The 22018-nt window shown below is 38.9% G+C and overlaps 1 protein-coding gene across 1 annotated transcript in view; it reads right to left on the bottom strand.

The window, feature by feature from the left end:
* Positions 1-1406: 1406 nt before the first annotated feature.
* Positions 1407-22018, bottom strand: part of khdrbs2 (KH domain containing, RNA binding, signal transduction associated 2) — a 66435-nt gene continuing 45823 nt past the window's right edge. The window contains exons 5-9 of the mRNA XM_078273484.1: positions 19828-19955; positions 16976-17159; positions 5176-5258; positions 3441-3499; positions 1407-1501 (exon numbers count right to left, since the gene is read on the bottom strand). Of these exons, the coding sequence (XP_078129610.1) occupies positions 1407-1501; positions 3441-3499; positions 5176-5258; positions 16976-17159; positions 19828-19955 (549 nt within the window). The remainder of the gene's footprint in view (positions 1502-3440; positions 3500-5175; positions 5259-16975; positions 17160-19827; positions 19956-22018) is intronic.

The raw sequence follows: 22018 nt of genomic DNA, 5'->3' as shown, positions 1-22018 counted from the left end.
TCATATGGCAATCAGTTATAGGGAAACTTGAGGTTTGATTTAGATTTATGAACATTAAACATTTTTTATAAGAAATGTCATTTATTCACTTTGCATTCAGGTCTTCAATTCTGGAAAAGGTTAGGTTTCCATCTGTTGCCTTTAATGGAGTGAATCGGGTCATTTGTGTTCAGAGCAGTGTGTGGTTCTCTGTCTGTTACCATAATAATGATGTTAGCAAATGATGCAACACGTTAAAGCCACAGTTGGAATCAAACAGGAAGTGAAGCTTCTGCAGACACAACACAGACCTGCAGACAAATCAAGAGACTACCACAAAACTGCTCTTGATTTTTTTACCAAGCCTAACAATGAAAACATTTGTGAAAAACTAATTTGTCATGAATCTCACAAGTTTCGCCATAAGGTGTAAGTCTGGAAAAGATCCACTTAAACCACACTGAGCCCACAGCTAGACCAATCAGTGAACTGTAGAGAAAGGTGATGGAGGTTGAAAAAAAGCTCATTTTAAATTTGAAGTCACATTTTCACTGTGGCTCTGGCTGGTTAAAGACTCATCCTGCCTGAAAAGTCATCTTGGGTGACCCACAATGAGCTAAACCAGGTTTGTGTGCTGTTTTCTTATACCATGAAAAATTAGGAAAAACTGCCAATATGTTTTTTTTAATACCTATTAAAGAAACGTAGTAGTATCTCTCTACTTTTCACCCTTACAGGGACTGGGGCATTGGTCGAACTGCAGGGCCAACTAAAATATGAGAATATTTTCACTTTTGTGCACTGTACTGTGTCGTAGTGGAAGACAACGGGATGTCTCACAATGTCATGACAAAAAGACAAGGGTGTCAGAATCCTGGTCTGACAACTTTGACACTGTGTTCGATGACACTGAACCATAGGAACATAGAAATTATGACTCTCTGATTGCCTAATCTGAGCATCTCGAAAGGCAAAAATATTGTTATCCTGGCATTACAGGCATTGGTTAGTAAACCACGATAAGCACTGCAATAAAGGCAATGAATGGAAAGTAATTTGTCAAGATGCGAGCCATTACTTTGAAGACAAAATCTGCAGTTTAATGTAAAAAAAAAAATTTGGGGGGGGAGATAGAGTTGGAATGAAGGGCCTTTTCTAAGAACAACCTTCCTTTACATGGATGAGCGTGGATGAATGTCTCTTTCCATCTCCTCTCTGCACTTAAAAAAATGACTACATCCTGAATGAATAACACAATTGGAATACTACAATAGTTAAGTTTGTGGATTTATGTGCTTTATGGGGTTATTTTTATTTGATTTTCTGAAGAAGACAAACAAAAAAGCAATTGTTACAACAATTTATGAGGAATTAAAAAAAAAGTATATAAAAAGTTTGAAATTGGAGGTCACATATCTGGAGCACCTTCAGTATCTACCATAGGGATGTTTTCTGTAGCCCCCTCTTGTCAGCCGTAAAACTGGGGCTTTGAGACTGGGACGGGTGGTCGCCCACTCCTCCTCTGCAAAAACAGTTAAACACACATTGTAGAAAGCTGCTGTATTCACTGTGCTGTCACAAAGTCAAACTGGGAGCTCGGGTCTGGTATAGCTTCCTCTCACAACACATTTAACAAAGACAAGAAAATTCAAGCGAGCAAATTCTACTATAGAGGCTTCTCTGCACAGAAAATTAATTTCATAAGCACTTTGCCCTCTGTTGGACCAATACGGAATTCTGACTGTCAGCAGCTCCTTCCTTAGAGCCAAATTGCATAAAGATGGCCACCACAGCTGCATGGCACATTGCACTGCTTCCAAATAAGAAAGTGTTTATGGAGCAGAAAATCAAATCATTGCCCCCTTGGTTTTTGGTTTGGTCCGACCTCAACACCTCAGTGCACAATTCATTGTGCTGAAAATGAATGAGCCTGCAAACCCGCTGTGGCAACCAGCTTATTGCTGCATGTTTTCATGCGAAAACCTTGTAACTCCACTTTTGGTGATTTTAACATTTTTGCTTAAATTAAAGCTTTACATGTTTGAGAAAATGTAAATAGTCTTTTGCTTAGGAAACCTAAAATATCCTTTGGAGGAATAAAACAACTCCCTTAACAGTTGGTGTTTTGGAGATAGAAGATTGTTTGGTTACACTTTACTTGAAGGTATCTACATAAGAGTGACATGACACTGTCATGAACGTGTCATAAACATTATAAACAAGTCATAAACGTTTATGACATAACGCTTCTTTTAGTAAGTGTCATTCGGTTTTTGTCATGACAAGTTAGGGTTAGAGTTAGGGTTCATGTGTCATGACTGTGTCATGACAGTGTCATGTGTTCATGACAGTGTCATGTCACTCTTATGTAGATACCTTCAAGTAAAGTGTTACCGATTTTTTTTATCTGACAGCAGTGTTGTGGGCACAGCGGAGGTTACTAAGCCAATAGTAGCAGCTTTCCTGGAATAAGCCCATGGGGGCACAAATCCAAAAGGCAAAACACTCCACCTTTACAATGGACATCGGTTAGCCCCCTGAGCTTCCATTGGCACATTTACTGTTCTAGTCAAAAGCAGCCCATAACCAGGGAGGTAGAAGGGTTGGTGTATGCAGGAGCGGCACCCTGGGTGAGGACTACAGGGCTTTTCCCTTTGTTTCTTGGCTTCATAACATGTTTTAAATATCAGTGCAGCAGCAGCCAGGATTGTGTGGCAAATACTTTTTTTCTTGTCAGGAATGATACACTACAAATGACAACAAATTTGACTAATTACATTTAACCAAAGATACAAATTACTGTTACTTTTGTGAAATGTTACTGGCTTAAAGTCAGTTACAAGGATAGCACTGGAAAAACACTTCAGGAGAGCAGTTGTTATCGCACATGGTTTGCAGATATTGCTATAGTTACTGTATACTGATGTTACTAGATATTGTACAACCAATATGCTGGACTTTCCTAAGTAGTGTGTAGAGCTTAAACTAACATTATTTTTTGTCTGACTAACTGGTCTATAAAATGTCAGAAAATCATAAAAAAATCACAATTGATCACAATCACAATTTCAGAAAGCCCATGGACACACCTTCAAATAGCTTGTTTGTCAGACCAACAGTCCAAAACCCGAAGATGTTCAATTAACAATGATGTAAAACAGAGAAAATCACAATTGAAAAGCCGGAACCAGAGAATGTTTGGCATTTTTGCTTAAAAAAGATAAATGATAAATCAAGTTGCCAACTAATTTCCTGTGGATCGACTTATCAAATAATTATCTTATTGTTTAAGGTCTAAAGTGTGACTATGACCATTGCCCTTTTGCTACATTAAACAATTGACAGTGTGAGCAAGTAGAGAGAGAAGGGACGACGCACAAAAAAGATGTCTCATATTTGGATCGATGATGTTCAGCTCACAAAAACAAAGTTCTGCTGTGAACAAAATAAGCAGTACTTACCATAGTTGTTGTAGGATTCATCATTGGTTCCATGTCCATATTCATAATATTCTGAGATGCTAAAACAGACAGAGCGGAAACATCAGTCAAAACAAAGAACAACACGCCGTGTTTGTTAACAATTTTCTAAAATAAGAAAAGATGGTAATGTTTTGTTCAGTTAAAAAATATCTATAGTACCATAGGTTGGCACCATTTTATAATTTTCTTATTATCAACAAATACAATTTTTAAAAACTATGAAAAACTATGACTCAGCAAAAAAAGAAACGTCCTGTCACTTTCAACTGCTTTTATATTTTAAGCAAACTTAACATATTCAAATATTTGTATGAACATTAAAAGATTTAACAACTAAGACATAAACTGAACAATTTCCACAGACATGTGAATAACAGAAATGGAATAATGTGTCCCTGAACAAAGGGGGGGTCAAAATCAGTAGCCCTCAGTATCTGGTGTGGCCACCAGCTGCATTAAGTACAGCAGTGCATCTCCTCCTCATGTACTGCACCAGACAGGCCAGTTCTTGCGGTTGTTTTTGCCATCCTGTACCTGTCCCGCAGGTGTGATATTCGGATATACCGATCCTATGCAGGTGTTGTTACACGTGGTCTGCCACTGCAAGGACGATCAGCTGTGCTTCCTTTCTCCCTGTAGCGCTGTCTTAGGCGTCTCACAATAGGGACATTGCAATGTATTGCCTGGCCACATCTGCTGTCCTCATGCCTCCTTCACCATGCCTAAGGCACGTTCACGCAGATTATCAGGAACCCTGGGTGTCTTTCTTTTGGTGTTTTTCAGAGTCAGTAGAAAGGTCTCTTTACTTTCCTAATTTTCTTATAACTGTGACCTTAATTGCCTACCGCCCTTACGTTGTTATTGTCTTTTTGACCGTTCAACAGGTGCATGTTCATTAATTGTTTATGATTCATTGAACAAGCATTTAAACATTGTTTAAACCCTTTACAATGAAGATCTCTAAAGTTATTTTGATTTTTACAAAAGTATCTTTAAAATACAGTGTCCTGAAAAAGGCGTTTCTTTTTTTTTGTTGAGTTTTGTATATATGTATATTTACAATAAAATGCTATATAATTTCCTGGAACAGCAGGGCACTGGAGTTTTTAGCAAACATGTGTTTTACTTAAACAGGTGTAAATAGTGCATGTGTTGGGGACTATTTTCAGCTGCGGATTAATACACATTACACATACTCTAGTGAGTATTTACCTCAGCAGGATGGTGTATGTGGCATTACCTACAGTGCCCATGTTCTTCACTGATGTGTTTTTAATTGGACGGCAGTGGAGCTCTATTGCAGGACTTATATAGGATATAGGATATTTAGGATATATCAGGTTTTGGATCCACAGACAATACTTAGAAAAATCCATTGTTTTTGGTTTATTGGTTTTGTTATTTTAATGGGATTTGTTAACAATAATAAAAATATCTTATAGTATCACTTATCCATTATCAATTTAAAGATACAAGGTGCTAATTCATGGTTCAGGCTAAATGCTCTGAGTAAACAAAGTAAATTAAGTGGAGGTCTTAATTTCTTATTAATGAACAATATGTAATGCTGAAACGTACAGCAGTAATGCCCCATAAAGAGACAGCTAGTCACAGTGGACTTCCACATGCTGTATTGTAAATAACAATAGACAGATGGTGATTACAAAAAGTGCTTTTTTTGTTTATCCAGCATTTGTGTGTATGTAAACATCACCTCTTTGACTGATTGCTGTAGTTATCGTCATAGGCTTCGTAACTCTCGTCATCATATTCTCCACCATACCCATCATCGTAGCCCTGTGAGGAAACAAAAGTGATAAAGTCGACTTGTCTCCTCATCACTATCCAGTCTAACTGGTTAGAGGTGAATACAAAAACAATCAATACTTGGCTCCACAGGCAAAGTCCATTACTTTGTGTCCATAATAAGTGAGGAAACAGGAACAATTCATGTCCAACAGAGATTATTGATTAAGGCTTGCAGGGGAGCATGTCTCACTAGTGAAGCCTAATATACACCTTCTGAGTCTAAAAGGGCAACATGGATCTCAAGCCAGCAAGTAACTATTGTCATGTTCAATAACAATAAAATGGCTAAACAGCATGCAGCAAACAGTAAAGACTTCCTAAATGTATAGTTGTATAAAGGCTTTGCAAAATGTCTTTCATCCATCATTTCCTCCTGTAAGTATTGGTAACTAGTGCCACATTAAAAAATAAATAAAAGACTCCATTCTGTGCAGCTGTAAAGCGGTAAAATACCTATACACTACATTACTCTTGTTTCTATATTTATCATAAGCACATTGACATGAGTACTGTTGTTCTCTCCCAAAACAGAGGAAAGATCCTCTGCTGTGTTTGATGAGGAAACTGTCAGTATCAGTATTGCAATATAATGTAATTATCTACATATCTTATCTACATGACAAAAAGCTGTCAACATGGAGTTTATTTTCTTGTCAAAGGAACAGAAACTCCGTTAGTGACTGTTCACATCCACAGAGGACTCAACTAAGATTTTGGAATAATTTAAGTAAACATTATAACTCGGTTAGAAGAAGAAACCACAGCGGGGCTGGCTAAGAAGCTTCTAATATCAAATACTTTAATATTAAATTGATTGCTGTGGCATGTAAACATCTCACTTCTTTCACTTTGGTGTGTTGTCACCTGCATAAATGTTCACATAATATCATCAGGATCATCAGCTCTTTGCCATGTATTAGACACTAAGAAGGTTGCTGCTCCTTTTCATCAATTTTATTTTGTTATTACTGGTGAACTCACGGGTGTCCTCTCCACTGGGGACAGGGTGGACATGTCCCCCTCACTTTTCAAAATCTTATTTTTGTCACTATGTCACTTTAACAGTTTCAGTTGATTCACTCCTAAAATCTCTCTAAACAGACGGATATCTTTTGACTGTCCAGCTGCCAACACCCAGGTCAGACAACAGAGGAGTTGATAAGCTCAACAGAGTTGCGTTCAATTATGAATTAGCAACTAAGGTTTTTTTTGGGGATTTTTTCCCTTTATTTCAGAGTGACAGTGGATAGACAGGAAAGGTGGGAGAGAGATGGGGGATGACATGCAGCAAAGGGACGCAGGTCGGACTCAAACCCAGAGGACTCAGCCTACATGGGACGCACAATCTTACTGGGTGAGCTAGAGGTCGCCCCAGCAACTAAGGTTTTGAGCAGAAATTAGTGCTCTTGGGCTTTATGCCCTGGCTGGAGTTTTTATTTATTCTCTTTTCATTCATAGTTAGTACTCTCCTAAAATATTCTAGAATTGAAAATAAATCAAAGATAAGGCACTCAAAGACACATGCCCCTTGTAGTATAAAGATGGAGCATTATTTATCATAAAAAAAAAATCATCAGGTCTCTAACAAGGAAACTAGAATGTGTTATTAGTTAGTTTTAATACTGAAGCAGCAATGTACAAAACATATGTAATTTCTATCTATTTTTGCATACTGCTGTCATTGTTATGGAAAGCACGATAACCAATTCCATCATCATTTGTTATACACTACAGTAGATTGATATAAATGCAGGAAACAGCAAACACCTCTGACTTCATGCGGTTCCCTTCTGAAACCAAACCTATGCTCTTGTGTACACTGATCTGTCTGAAGAAAGTACGCCACATAATATTCTGTTAAATGCTTTATTCATGACAGCAGGGATAATAAATCTCAGCGGAAAGGTGCAAAGGTGCACGTAAACAGCTTAGCCTGAATAACACCTTAACTGGAGTCGGGCCAAATTGTGTGAAGGACAGTAAACTTAGCTATTGTCTGCTCTTGTAATTGTTGGATCATTTAGTGGCGTTTAAAGTGCTTATGTTTCTTATTCATCAGGATCTAATCTCTTCTAATCCTTTCTAAACTTGCTATTTCAAATCAAGCTCTACCATGATGCATACAAGTTTCCAGTTCCTTTTAGAGATGGAATACATTTTAAATCAGCAGAATGAAATGTGTTGATAGCTTCAGACGTGGCCTCAACTGTGCATTATTCCTGTCTGTCTGTAACAATAGAGTAATATCATCTTGCTTTAGGTGTGGCTGCTTTTGTTAATGCTTTGTGACACCAAAGCCGACACATCAGTGTGAAGGACATCAAGTGCAGCAACACAAAACAAATTACATTTAAGGTACTTGTAAACACACTCTCCTTCTCCTGTCGGGTAACGCTGATTCAAACAGCTCTGATTCCTGTGTGGCTTTATTTGTGTGAACATGAATTTGACTAAATTAAAGTTAGGGATTATGTTAGGGATTAAGTTGTTCAGGGGATCCAATGCTTCTCCTTTTCCTGCATGAGTCTTTGCCCACAAAGGCCGAGTCTTGCTCCGAGACCTGCCTATCTCAGTAATTGACTGTTCCCATATGACAAATTGCCCCACACTGGACCGTGAATGTAAAGTGATCGGTGGATTAAATTCAGTCAAATGTATTATAAAAATAAACCTTCAGTCATGATAAAGAATTACAGAAATGAGAAGTCATGTAAAACTTGAGTTCTTTGCAGTATATTTATTAAAAGGGTGATTTTTATCAATGAACTGTAATAATATTTGTGCTGCCTTTAGACATAAAAAACTGTCAGTATTGTTCCAAGCAGCCACATCCACCGCCGTGCACATACCTGGTCAAATATATTGGCAAACGCCGCCGCTGGTTGGGACATTTTAACATATCGTCCAACCCTACCTAGCGGTCTCCACTGGAAGACTACGTCACTGGGAGGAGAGCAGACAGCAGCTCCTCCCGAGATGGACAAGCTAGGGCTGGCTAGTTAACTAGCTAGCTTATGGCCACCAGTCAGCTGTTTGGCTCATTTTCTATAACGACATAGCCAGTTTTCCTTGAAAAACAGTATATTCATAATTGTTTCTGCTGTTTTTCTGCCACCACAATGCGTGCGCAACTGCAGTGACATAACTGTGACATCCACTCCAAATTTAGTCTATAAGTGGTGCATGCAAGATTGGGTGTAAGACTTTTGAAGCAGACTTGGTTTTGCATCCATTTTTAAAATTATTTTGAAATGATATGTCCGATTACCTATACATGTATGTGTTTAGACTTGTGTGATGACATGAGCTATCTCACAACCAAGCATATCCACTGAGGAAGACAATGCAGTTGAAAGCTCTGGAAAAAGCTAGTAAAGTATGCTAAAGTCATGTTTTTTTGGGGTCAAAGTATACATGTGTGTTTCTAGATGACAGGATTCCTATACAAATTAATTTTGAAATACAAGCTATAACTATTTGTTTATTTATTCATTCTTTAAATTATCTAAAAGGGACAATGCAAATAAGCGTTGTTAGGGAGAAGCAATGCAACACATGTAATGCATAATGAAGCTTTTAATTCAGTGTCAGCTCAAAGAAAACAACAAATTCTTCATTACACTCTGACTTATATCTCTGCTGAACTAAGTATTAGTTTGACCCCCAACACGCTGCATTCAGATTCGATAAGGTGCTATGTGTAAATTGTCCGTCCCCTAATTAATGATGCTTGATTCCTCGAGTTTGACTCTCATCTGTAAAAACAATTAACACTGGTCCTTTTTAAACAAGGCAGAAGAAATAAATCAAATGTTAACACAAGGGTGGAGAGTCCTCGCTCAGTGTAATTAGGACAGCAAGAACCTAAAGGCCCTTAGCACTGTGGTTCATTATCAATTGACAACCTGTATGTCCACTGACAGTGACTGATCTTCATAGGGAGCTGCCTGTGAATGCCTCTCCACACTGCAGAATGGGGAGGAAAATGAGATTTGCAGCCTTTTGTCTCAGTGAATAGATGCTGTTCTTCACTGCTTTCTACCTGTGCAAATGTAATCAGCATGCACCTTTTGTCGGTTACACACTTAAAGTAAGACTTATGAATATATATTCCTCAACGTGTGTCATGGTCAAATTTGAGATAATGGTGTATTTCTCCACTTGAAATAATTTTGATTTTTTGATTTCAAAATAAATTTGATTTTGATTTTGATCCTTGATTACTTTGAAGATTAGTGACATAAACATAATGTATGTCATATTGGCTGAACAGACTCAGTCCCTCCAGAAAAAGGCAATTATGCGATCGCATAATTCAATGCATAATCAGCCAAAGTCTGCATATTTATGCGGGGGCCGCATTTTTTCAAATACGCTGCACTTTCGCCGCATAAATTACCGATTTCCGCGCAAAATATGCAGGGCTTGCATGATTTCATAATCCCCGCATTTTCGTTGCAAAAAAGTCACATATATCTTAGCAGAAAGTTGAAAAATGTTTACTTCACACAAGAGCATCCATTTCCCCCTGTTGCCATGGGAACGTTATGAAGTGACATAATTACGCGACGTGAACATCATCGAAAAGCTGTAAGCCCCGCGATGAAGCCATGATGAAACCGCAGTTTTTGCAAGTTCCCGCAATTTTTGCAAGTTCCCGCAATTTTTGCAAGTTCCCGCAATTTCATCGCATAAAATTGCATACATATCCCGCATATTCCATCACATTTTCTAAGAAAACGTGCCACATAATCAAGGATTTTTGCCCGCAACAATCACAAAAAAACTCCGCATTTTTCTGGAAGGACTGAACAGAGACTCAAGAACAAAATAAACAGACAAGTATTTGTCAGTCTTCAGATGTAGTAATGTAGTACTTTGTGTGCTTGTAAAGTTTAGCATTAAATGTGACTGCATCTGTCTGCTTCTTCCTTCTATTAAACAATCGAGTGGAAGTGCGTGTCATACATCTGTTTTAACAAACAGGAGAGGTCTGCATGAAGAATTTCCATAATTAATCTAACAAATGTGAACTCAGCAGTGTATCTGAACCCATTGTTAAAAGCAATTAGATGTGCATAAAGGTGGCCTGAGAAATGACTCTCCTTGAAGAAATATACAAAATCTCATGTATCTTTTATGTTCATGAAATAGATGATATGGGGAGAATGTTTCCCCCATTTCAAAAGGGTGTCCTTTTGCTTTTTCCACAGTAGATAGATTAGACTTTTTCTTCAAAGCCTCCCAAAGCTCTGTGTTTAATCACATTATGGCATGTCCTGCACTGCCTCGATATGGTTGCAGGGCTAAGGTTTAAAAACCAAGCTATAAGCTTCAATTTTTACCAGCAATTTGTACAATTCATGGTCTGCTGTCAGGAACAGAATCCTGCATCACTCTCCAGATTTCTCTCTTCTATCATCAGCCCTGACATTAAAAGATAATATTTGATCCAGATGGGATTTGATATTCAACAATAAACTGAGGCCATGGTCCCAGTCTATACAAAATGTCATCAATCACATCTTTAATCTCCTTCTGCTCCAGCTTTGCACTTTTCTCACGGAGGAACTTATACTGATTACAGGGAAATGTCTCACTGCTCTTCTTTCTAGGGGATTAGTAACTACATTTTAACACTTAAGCTGCAACTGAAACTGTACACACCTAAAGACCTATACCTATGAAAACCATAAAACACACATCAAAAAATCGTAATCTGAAACATAAGATCACATACTCTACTATAAGAGCTCACTTTTCTCTAGTAATTAATTACTAATTAATTTATTATTATTGTATTAATAATACAATTTTACACAGATGACAGAGAACTTATAACTGGAAAACAGGCCTCCTTTCACTGAATGACAGAGCCACATTTTAAGCACTTTTCCTGTCAGAAAGCTAGAAACAGCATTGTACTTAGGTGGAACAACCTATTTTTATGAATATATGATGTGCTTTGAATTTCTTTTAATGATCAAATGGTCTCAAAGTGAGGAACATTTCACTTTAAGGGACCTATAATCAATTGATCCTTTATGGATTACTGAATCACTAAAAGGGCTTATCAATGTATCTGACATGATGCCAACAGCCCACTGGCAATGCACTGTATGAGACACAGATATCTGCCAGATGCTCAGCAGATGATTTGGTGGCCCTGCTGCAATATGTTAACATTTTTTATCAAAATTGAAAGCCTGACGATTAGGAGGATTTCATATGACAACATGTAAAAACTCTGTTACAAAAGTGTATCAGCCCTGAACGATGAACAATAATGCTGACATTGACTTGCAAAAATATTTGTAGCTCATTGCATGGAGGTGATAGCTTAATTTATACAGACTGAACCCCCATGCAATGCACTTCACTTCTGAATCGTTTCTATCTTTTAAGAAGTACAACAATGGTCACTGTCACTGTATTAGTTTTACAACACTTAAAGTGTGACAGAGTCCATTAATCACTACAGTCTCCAGAGGAATCCCTGTTACATGATGATCTGCTCCACAGCAGAAACAAAGGAGCTGTTTGTAGGAACTTTACCCCAAATGTATGTCGCCATTCATTCACTTAACAGAATGATGCCAAACTACAGGATTCATGCATAAGTACATGCGTGTGTGCTGGGTAAGCAATCCTATGAAGTTTGTAAAACGATGTGGGACAATGCAACTCCAAAATGTTGTGATGCAGGAAACAAAACAGTGGCTGCATCATGGATTCAGGCATGTGACTGATATATCTGGCATGATGTTTCTTTTATTATTTTATTTGATGTAAATAATCCATGTACAGAATACTAATTAAACATTGTAGTAAAATATTAATCAAACCCTGGGGCACCCTGGTAGCTGACCCGGTGCGGCTTTCACACTATCTAATAAAAACAGAAATGCCAAATAAAGTTGTATAAATATATATATTAATCAAACCCTTATAGAATAAAAAAAAAACAAGAGAAAATGTGTTTCCTATAACACATAACACATACAACTCACAGTGTTTAGATAAATATAAGTAGAAAGTGGAATTAAAGTGGTCCGCTGGATGATGTGTGTGTTAGTGCCATGGAGGGAAACCAAACACAGTCATCTGCACACTCTGCCCACACTAAGATGACACAGAGCTGGTTTAAAATCGGCAAATTATCCCTTTAAATGCCACACTTGCTTGTGATTATGTCAAGTCAAGCAGATGCATGGTTTGTCGCCTTTAAAGGATATGGCTGGGATTATTCTATTTTTTCCCTTATTGTCAAGGAATCCAAAAGAAAGACCAATACCGACAATTCACTAGTATGTTTCTCAATACTTTGTGACTTCCCGACAATGTCTGTGGTTCTCCTGTAACCCCAAGGTCATTGATTTTTAGTGAAGACGTAAATCTTTAAAAATGTATACTTTCATTTTATTAATGGCTAAACAATTTACTAAAACAGCTGAGCACTATTTCCTAGCAAATGTTACACAAACGGGAGTAAATTGTGTTTTTGTTGGAGACTGTTTTAAGCTGTGGATTAATAGACATTTGGTGCTCTAATAAGTTTTTACAGAAGCAATGGAATCGACTCAAAAAAAACTACAGTGCCCACGTTCATTGCAACAGAGGAAATGTTCTTGACTGCACCAGTGTGGCTCATTGATGTGTTTTTAAGACAACAATGGAGCTCTATGGCATAGAGGAATACAATATAATAGGATTTGGCTCGACAGACGATACTTGTTAGTATTACGTATTAATTCGTTGTTGGTTTTGGTTTTTCAACAGGATTTGTTGACAACAACATAAATATAAAATATCAACAGCCTTACCCTTAAAAATGGAGATCTCAGTCATTTTGGCCTTGAATTATTTCACAGTGTAATGTCAAAACAACAATCTGTTTTTGCTTTTGACAGGTCTGCTTTACATGGTTTCAGCGAGTGTTGGACAAGTGAAGTATAGCAACATTCTCTACACCTGAATGGTAAAACTAACTTGAGTTGCAAAACAACTTCACTCTGCCAGGAATTAAGAAAACTAAAAAAGAAGGGTGCTGACAGGATAAAAAAAGATAGCAAGGGGAGATTTGTGGGAGAAAGATAACATATTAAGTTCATAAATTATAAAGGGAATATGATACAGTACATGATAACTACCAGCCTCCTAATGCTTTCCATTGAAGTTCTAAATCAATACCACCCTCGATTAGATACAATTATGGACATTCTCACAGTATCTTTTTTATGAGGCAGACTGACAGTTTGACAGAGTCCATCAGTCAATGGTCTCTGGAGAATTCTACATGATACCCAAATACACAACACTATTTTTTTCCCAAAGACATATACAGGATGTAGCAACAAAGACGCATCTAGGTCCGTGTAACGCTTATCAGTTCAATTTTCTAAGCACAAACGGACATTTGGAAAAACAGATAAATGGGTTCAAATATCAAATTTTTCATTTTTTTCCGCCTTGATAAATTAAAAAATTGGATCTTTAACCTGTTTTTCCTATTTTATGTTTTTATTCAGAGGATCAGAAATGTAGAAAATTACAAAATTGCGTCTGGGCTCCAATTATTCAATACTGCAATGATATTCTCTCCCTCGTTCCACCTAGTTACCAACGATTGGTTAGCTTTTCTCGTGGCTGTGTCTGGATGTGTTTAGGCGGTCATTCAAGAAGACTCGGGGCAGTCATGTCGACTCTGGATAATTACGAGAATATAATTCCGAATCTTGTTGAAAAGAGGGGAGATGAATGTTCGGATGGTGACTGAATGAACAACACACAGCACAGCAACACAATCCCTTTTTTTCTTTTGAGTCTGACCATCACAGCGCCACCTTTCCCTTTTCTTTTTTGGCTTTCTACCATTAGACATTATTGAAATAAGAGGCTGTTGCGGCCCGCCGCACGCGTTGAGCAGAGGCTGCGCAGTTTGACCAGCGGGGGCAACGGATGGTGTTGCTAAGAACTTGCAATGTAGGCTATAACTTGTATCAGACCGGGCAGTACCGGAAAACACGACCGGCCCACCGGGAAAAGTCCCGACTCTCCCGATTACCACTCCGCCTCCGAGTGGTCCTGTGTATGGGCGGAGGATGACACTTTAAATATAGACACTAGGCTATCTTGATTCAAGTATGTGCTGGATATTGACAAGCGTTTCACCTCTCGGTGAACGTTGAATGTTTTTGTACATTCGACTTCCAACACGTCATCCATTCTCATTCTGTCTTTAGGTCTGGCTGCAGCTGTGCTCGAGTGGGGGGCGGGGCGGGGCGGAGCTAGGCAGAAAGAGGGAGAGAATATCATTGCAGTATTGAATAATTGGAGCCCAGACGCAATTTTGTAATTTTCTACATTTCTGATCCTCTGAATAAAAACAGACAATTGGAAAGACAGGTTAAAGATCCAATTTTTTAGTTTGTTAAGGCGGAAAAAAATGAAAAATTGGATATTTGAACCCATTTCTCTGTTTTTCCAAATGTCTGTTTATGCTTAGAAGATTTTACTGATAAGCATTACACGGACCCATCTACTGCTGATGATCTATTATTGTGTTTCAGCAGATTGTACAGTGCAGGATTCTTGTAGCGGGATAACAACAAGCAGTACAGCATCTTGTAAGCTCAGTTATTTCAAAAGCAAACGAAACTGGACCTTTTGTATGAAGGTAGTGCTACATTCTGAAAACATGCACAGAGAAAATTGTGTAATGTATAGTAGAAAAAAATAGCAAAATTGAGCTATGAGTGAAGACAATGTTCAGGACAAACTCATCTTTCCATAATCCCCTAGTCTCTGCGCTCCCACCCTTCTTTCCAACCTCCAATTACAAAGAGAAGAAATGCCTCGCTTTTTACTCCTCAGAAATACACAGGCTCTACATCAGAACTCAATTTGGTTTGGTAATGAGACTACGCTTGTGCATTTCCCCATGCAGACAGCCCAATCTTCAATTGCCAGCACACACGGGGGTTTTGCTTAGCAGGAAGGCTCTGAGGAAATAGACTGGCAAAAGTGTTGCCTTTTTTCATTTGGATGAAACTTGGAGCTTACCTTGTGTAGTCTTTTCAAGATGACCTTGAAAAATACCCAAGATCTGAGGACAAGCGTACTTTCTACTAGGGCCCTGAGTATTTTTTTATATGGATCGCAGCATTATTTCAAGGGATGTGAACAAAGATTGTATAGGCCACTGGTAAAGGCACTACCTACACCTCCAAGTGGAGTACTCTATAACACTTTTCCTTAAAGGAACACGCCGACATATTGGGGCTTTAGCTTATTCACTGTATCCCCCAGAGTTAGATAAGTCCATACATACCCTTCTCATCTCCGTGCGTGTCGTAACTCTGTCTGACGCACCCACTGCTAGCCTAGCTTAGCCCAGATCCTGGAGGTAACCGGCTCCATCTAGCCTACTGCTCCCAATAAGTGACAAAATAACGGCAACATTTTCCTATTTACATGTTGTGATTTGTATAGTCACCGCGTGTACAAATAACAAGGTCACATGAGACACAGCCATCTTCTAACTGTATATAAACTGGGAACTATATTCTCAGAAGGCGTTATTTTCAGGCAGCCATATGTATCCATTTATTTCACCACAGAATAAAAATCTACTAGCTGCAAGCAGGCACTGATTTAAAAGCTCTACCCAGGCACGGACATCTGGTGCAGACACATTTTTAATGCAGAAGTGACCAGATTCACAGAATACCAAAACATGTTTGCTTATCACCTGCCCTATAGAGTTGACTTCATCAGAATGTCAATGCTTTCTGGCATTAACCTTTTGTAGACTGTTACTGTATCTCACTAAATGGTTGTTTTTTTATACCTTCTTTTTACAGTCACTGGTTTTACCACATCAAAAAAGTGAGGTAACATTTACATTAATTGCATTACATATATTATCTTTTCAAACGAAGCAATAAACATTCAGATCACCGAATATAAATGCTGTTAAATATACAACTATAGCTATAACTACAAACCTGAGATTCTGCCAAAATAAGAGTTTCTGCGTGGCACTTAGAAAAACTGCCATAAACACAGATGTGGGAACCTGAGACAAGTGAAATAACTCAAATCTATGTACAGTGAAGGATGTTTGGCGGACGGCTTTTCTTGGACAGAAAAAGCTAGTTGTACAGAATGCCTCATCTGTGGGGCAAAAGTGACAATTGTGACAAGTTAGCTCAAGAGTAAAAAAAACAACATAAGAAACATAAATCGGATGCCTTCGTTTTTCCCCAAGACATTGAAGATTGTCATGAAAAGAAAATCTATGGTTTTAAAAAGTTTGGGAACAGAGGAAGAGAAAATGATCTCTGAATGCAAGTGCATTGTATCAATGATACCTTAATTTTTCTAACAAAAGATGAAGAGGATGATCAACTATTAGGTCAAGCAAGTTGATTTTAATACTATGCTTATATAAATGGAAACCAAGGGCTGCCTAGGAAATCCAAAACAAGCTATTCCTTAAAAACTTTAAGTTAATTAAATACAATTATAATGTCCTGCTTGCCCTAATGTTTAAAACACATGTCCCTGAATGCCCTACCTCTCCATGTAAAGCAGGACTCATCCAGATCACATGAAAGGAGGATTAAACCAAGTCTGATTCACACACAGTTCAAGTAAAATGATCAGCTATATTTTTCAGCGTGTGCAGAGAGGATTGGACTTACATAGTCGTCGTATGATTCATGTGTGACTGCTAACAGCGGGGGCCTGTATCCTGCACTCCCTGCTGCCCCCCTGGCTCTCGGGGCTTGTACCTCCCTCGTTAAAACAATCGTGGGAAGTTTGCTGTGTGCCACTGCTGCTGTCCCCCGAGGTGCTGCTGCACTCCTTACTGTGCCTCTGTGGCCCCTGGGAAAGCAAACAAGCAGACAAACATGGCATAATTTTGGCTAAAGATTGCTGCAATGATTTCAGTGAAAAAGTGGAGTTAAGACATTAAGAAATCTATTAACTCCCTCTTATCGCTGCTTATGTGCAGGCTGCCTCAGTTGGTGGTTGTCGTACAGTGTGCTCGGGTGAAACACAAGATAAGCATAACCTCCGCTGGCACTGAGGTAGATCTTGTAATGATCAGAGGGCTCAAGAGTGTCACTTTGTGTCTTTCTCAGCTCTGCAAACATGCCTGTGGGACGTAGTGTGGTTATTTTAATAACACGATGAAACAGTGTTTGTACAAAATCACACCTCCATCAGCCTGAAGTTGCCGAATACACTCAGGTTGTAGACATACAAAGGCTTATTCAACTCTATCCAGTAGAGAGACATTAAAGGGCAGGCATGAGGGATTGAGGGCGGATTGTTTCTTTTATGGAGGTGTGACCGTCCACTAGCAGAACTACATGAACTGCGTAGGGATTGAAGGGTGGATTTAGCATTGCAAAGCCATCTATTGTCTGCTAACTTAGCATTTTAACAACAGTATGATGTAGGTGGGCTAGCATACCCTTTCTTTCTCTGGCACATCCTTCACTAGGTAGCAGCCCATTGTGATCCAAAAATACAGACACTCAAATAGGAATTACTGGAGCATATCTTTCATGGAGATTTACTATAATGGCTTATCGTTACGCCAAAAAAATCTAGGTTGAGAAGTGGTGGGGTTGACTTTAAACTGGGAGCGTCCCATGTTACTGCAGGATTTAGCTCCTCTACATGTGCTGCCTGAAGCAGGCCAGGCTGTCATTATAAACTGTACCTGGTTACTCCTGAACGACGGCCACGGCTCGGGTAGATTACGGATAATTTGGACAATTTAAAAGTAGACTGGAAGAGGCAGGCATTTCACACGAGCAGCTGCATGCATGGCTAAACCAATCAAATGCTCTCTAACGTTACATTTTTCTGTAGCTGGTCTTGCCTGCATCCTAAAATCCCCTTGAGCTACAGTACATGGAAATCTGCTGATATTTGAGTTGAAGACGACATAATTGGAATTCTTAAAAAAAAAAAGAAGGAAATACTGTTAAAACTGTTAACCCGAGGAGAAAGAGAACTAAGAAAAAGTTAATGTTCCTGAAAAATGTTTGCCAGTTAACCAATTAATCTGAAGATTCACCATGAAGGTGGTTATTTCCTTCTTTTTTATTAAAATTTGTATTTGTCATTTTTGACACGGCACACCAAGATTTAGTTTTAGTATGCATAGTATTGCAGTGAATAACAAATGGGTGGGATTGACAACTTTTGGTAGCTTGACAAGCCAGACCCAAATCAAAATGTTGGGTCTGGGAACTCACCATTGACAGGGCTCAATCCGAGGGGCGGAATAAACGGTTGTCTTTCAAATTCCCTCTGCACTCATAGCCAACCAGAGCAACGCTTGTTGATAGATTAAACTTTTGCCGTATCCAGTCAGCAAAACGAACACATCTTCCTTTTTTAAGAATGACTTCAGTGCTTAACTCCAAGTCTTCCAGAGTCGCGGCCAAAGCCGATTCGAAAGACTGCTGTTCGCCAGCAACAGCAGCCATCTTCTTTGTTTCCAAGTAGCAGGGAATTCACGCGGAACCGTCGCAACTCTGCCGTCCTTATGTAAGCCCGCCCACCGACTCTAAACACGATGTGATTGGCCTGACCAGAATTTGGTTTTTCCAGCTCGCAAGCCAGTTGCTAGACTGACCCTGGCTGCAAATTACATTTGCTGCCGCTAGGGTGGGTCTAGATTTCTAGGCTAAACTTTTGGGTGATTGTATAGTTGATTTAAAGGGGCAATCCACTGGTTTACACATGAAGATTATTTACTCATCATGAGGAATACTACTCAACCTGTGACAACAGTCATATAATGTATTCTGTGGCTCTGAAGGGAGCTTTTTTATCCCCCTTTTTCTCAACTTTATTTAGAGAAACACGGCATTAGCAATAACAGTAACCAGAGGGATGTCTCTACATGAAAACATTTAAAAAATGAGCACATATCAATGCTTTGATGTTTGATTTTATCAACAGGTAACAAAAAACGGTTTTGAGTTTGCATATTTAGACTTTCATTAAATACATTTCTTGTTGCATATCTTTATTATAATTGTAAAAAAATAGTACATTTTTCAAACATATGAGATACTGTGTTATCTTTTATGAATCTAATATTTTTTCCTTCCTTCCATTCTGCATGAGTACAACCCTAACCCTAACCTTTCAACACAGATGTCATTCTTGTACTTAGTAGAACATGACTGGCAGGGTAAAACAGCGTTTAAGGGAGCTATCTAAAGTCTTGGAAAATAACTGTGAACCTTTAAGTTATTACCAGTATGTGAACTGTATACATTGCAACTGTAAGATTACATTAATGTCTGTGACATGTAAGACAAAAAACAAAAAGTGTTGAGTATGAAATTCAGCTTTTACAGCAGAAGTGTTCTGAAATAAAGACTGCCCCATTTTCTCAAAAATCTTTTCTAATAATAGTAACCTTCAGAAATTCATAACTTTAAGAAGCCCTGCTTATTGTATTTGAATGAATACTCAACTTCTTTCAGAGCCCCTTTCTTTTAAACAGTGTTAAGTACTTTACCCTGTGGACATTGTGGTTGCTGGTCGTACACTCCTTCCTTGCGCACTCCTCCCTCTGCTCGACTCGTCTGAGCCGTTCAACAGGGAGAGCTCTCTCAGTTGCTCCTGTCTGATCTCGTCATTGTAGTCCTGCGGGGAACAAAATACAGCATGTTTCAAAAACAAGGACATTTGTCTTCTGACTGCAACAGATGCTCGCAACAGCAGCAAATGTCATCTGATAAAAAATATCTTGACACACACAGGAAACACATGGCGTTGCCGAGCATTGAATACTCAATGAAGAATGTTTTCTTTTGGTTATGTTTGGACACAAAATGCAGGTGAGAGATTAGTAGTGTAGGAAAAGACAATAAATATTGCTCAAAACAGCCGTGGATGTATTGTTAGCAGTATGTTAGTATGATTAAAAAAAGGGAAAAGGGACAGAACTAATGTTAAGATTTTGACAACAAATGGCCTTCTGGATTAGCCTGGTCCTACCAGACTCTCGTACATTTCATTTGTACAGAGAGTCTGGCCACTCTCCATTGACAAGTGTTAACTTCCTTGAAGGCGGGTACTCTGTTGAAGTTTAAAACTATTGGATCTACCCAGAGCCACTCTGGATCTGCCATAACCAATCGCTAACGTTTGGTCGTGACATCAGCTTAGCAACGCTAGCATTCGCCTTAGCCAACTCCTTCCCCACTAACGGAGCGAGCTGGAAAATCAAACTTTTCCTGAACCCCGTGGGGAGGAGGGCCACAACATCATGGCCACCAACAAAACTCAGCAAAGACTGTTCTTGCTCGGGCTTTAACTTCTCGATATTTGGCAGTGTTGTCACAACGGACCGAATGGCTTCGCTTGCATCTTTCTCCGCCACCATTACAGAACTACAACTCAAACTAGCGCACGACCTCAACGTCATCGTTCTCAGCCACTCCCTCTGTTCACTGATTGGACAGGTAAATATTGGCTGGAGAAAACCCGCGAATATGCTGCAAACCCAGATGACATACTGAAGAAAAACATGAAAATTGAGCGGAAGTACGTAGGAGGGCGGAGCCAGGCTACTTCTGGATGGCTGGAAGACAAAATAAGGAATAAATCAGGTGTTCCAAATAATTTCCCAATCCTGTATGTGGAGAACAACAAGGACATAGGAAGAAAAAAAATATTGCTTATTTTGTCAGCACACACAGCCCGGTCCTCAGTGTTTTTGACAGACACTTTTGGTAACTTTGTTTGGTCTTTCTGACTGTATGACTGGGTGTCAGGCACTGGAAGCAGAGTGAGAAAGCCCCCCAAAATACACATTTTAAAATAAATAGAGGTCATTACAGAGTAAGACCAACAACTTGGACCCAGTTTGCAAAAACTAGTTTCCAGAAATGTGAGAGTTGAAAACAATTTCTGTTAAAACACAAGAGTGATTGGTATTGCTATACAACAGTATATGGTATAGTATTTTTTTTGACAGGACAAATTAGACTTGAAAGGGAAGAGAGAGGGAGAATGACATCAGGAAAGCAAAGGGCCGCAGGCCAGAATCGAAACCTGCGACCGTCGCGGCGAGGACCGAGCCTCTGTACATGGGGTGCACGCTCCACCAGGTGAGCTACCCAGTTGCCCCAGGTATAACAGTACAACAGTAAATTAACTGCACATTCATTCATGAGATATAAGTCTGTGTAGAGTGCATTGATATGAAAAGGACAGACCATTAATGGGTGTGCAGGCTCTGTGCAAGTGAGATTACAGCTCATACACACAGTATAATCTAGCATTCTGGTGGATTGTGTCACCGTTGACAGGTATTTCACCTTCTTTTCATGCTACACTATATTTCCATAAGCCCACCTCCACCACACTAAGTCCTGAGGATATTACAGCAGTGTTTGCCAACTCTGTGATTTGCATCTTTTTGACACTGAATGTAATCAAATCTTTAACAAAAGCCTATTATTAGATTTAAATTATTCAGTGTGAAAGGCAAAAACTGTGAAACTCAATAGACAATTTGACAATGAATGTCTAAATGTGTGTACAGTAAAAAATCCTGTGGACTCATTATCAGCCAAATGTGCAATCACACTCTTCGTATAAAAATTCACCATTTTCTCAGCTTTTTTTTAGCTTGATAATGTTGGTGGGTCTTTGTTTGTTTGGCAGCCAATCGTTGTCCAATATACAACTTACACAAGTGT

Source organism: Sander vitreus, chromosome 17, assembly GCF_031162955.1.
Source record: "Sander vitreus isolate 19-12246 chromosome 17, sanVit1, whole genome shotgun sequence".
In the NCBI taxonomy this organism is placed as follows: Eukaryota; Metazoa; Chordata; class Actinopteri; order Perciformes; family Percidae; genus Sander; species Sander vitreus.
The sequence above is the reverse complement of the archived record's forward strand: the minus strand, read 5'-3'. Positions and strand labels throughout refer to the sequence as shown.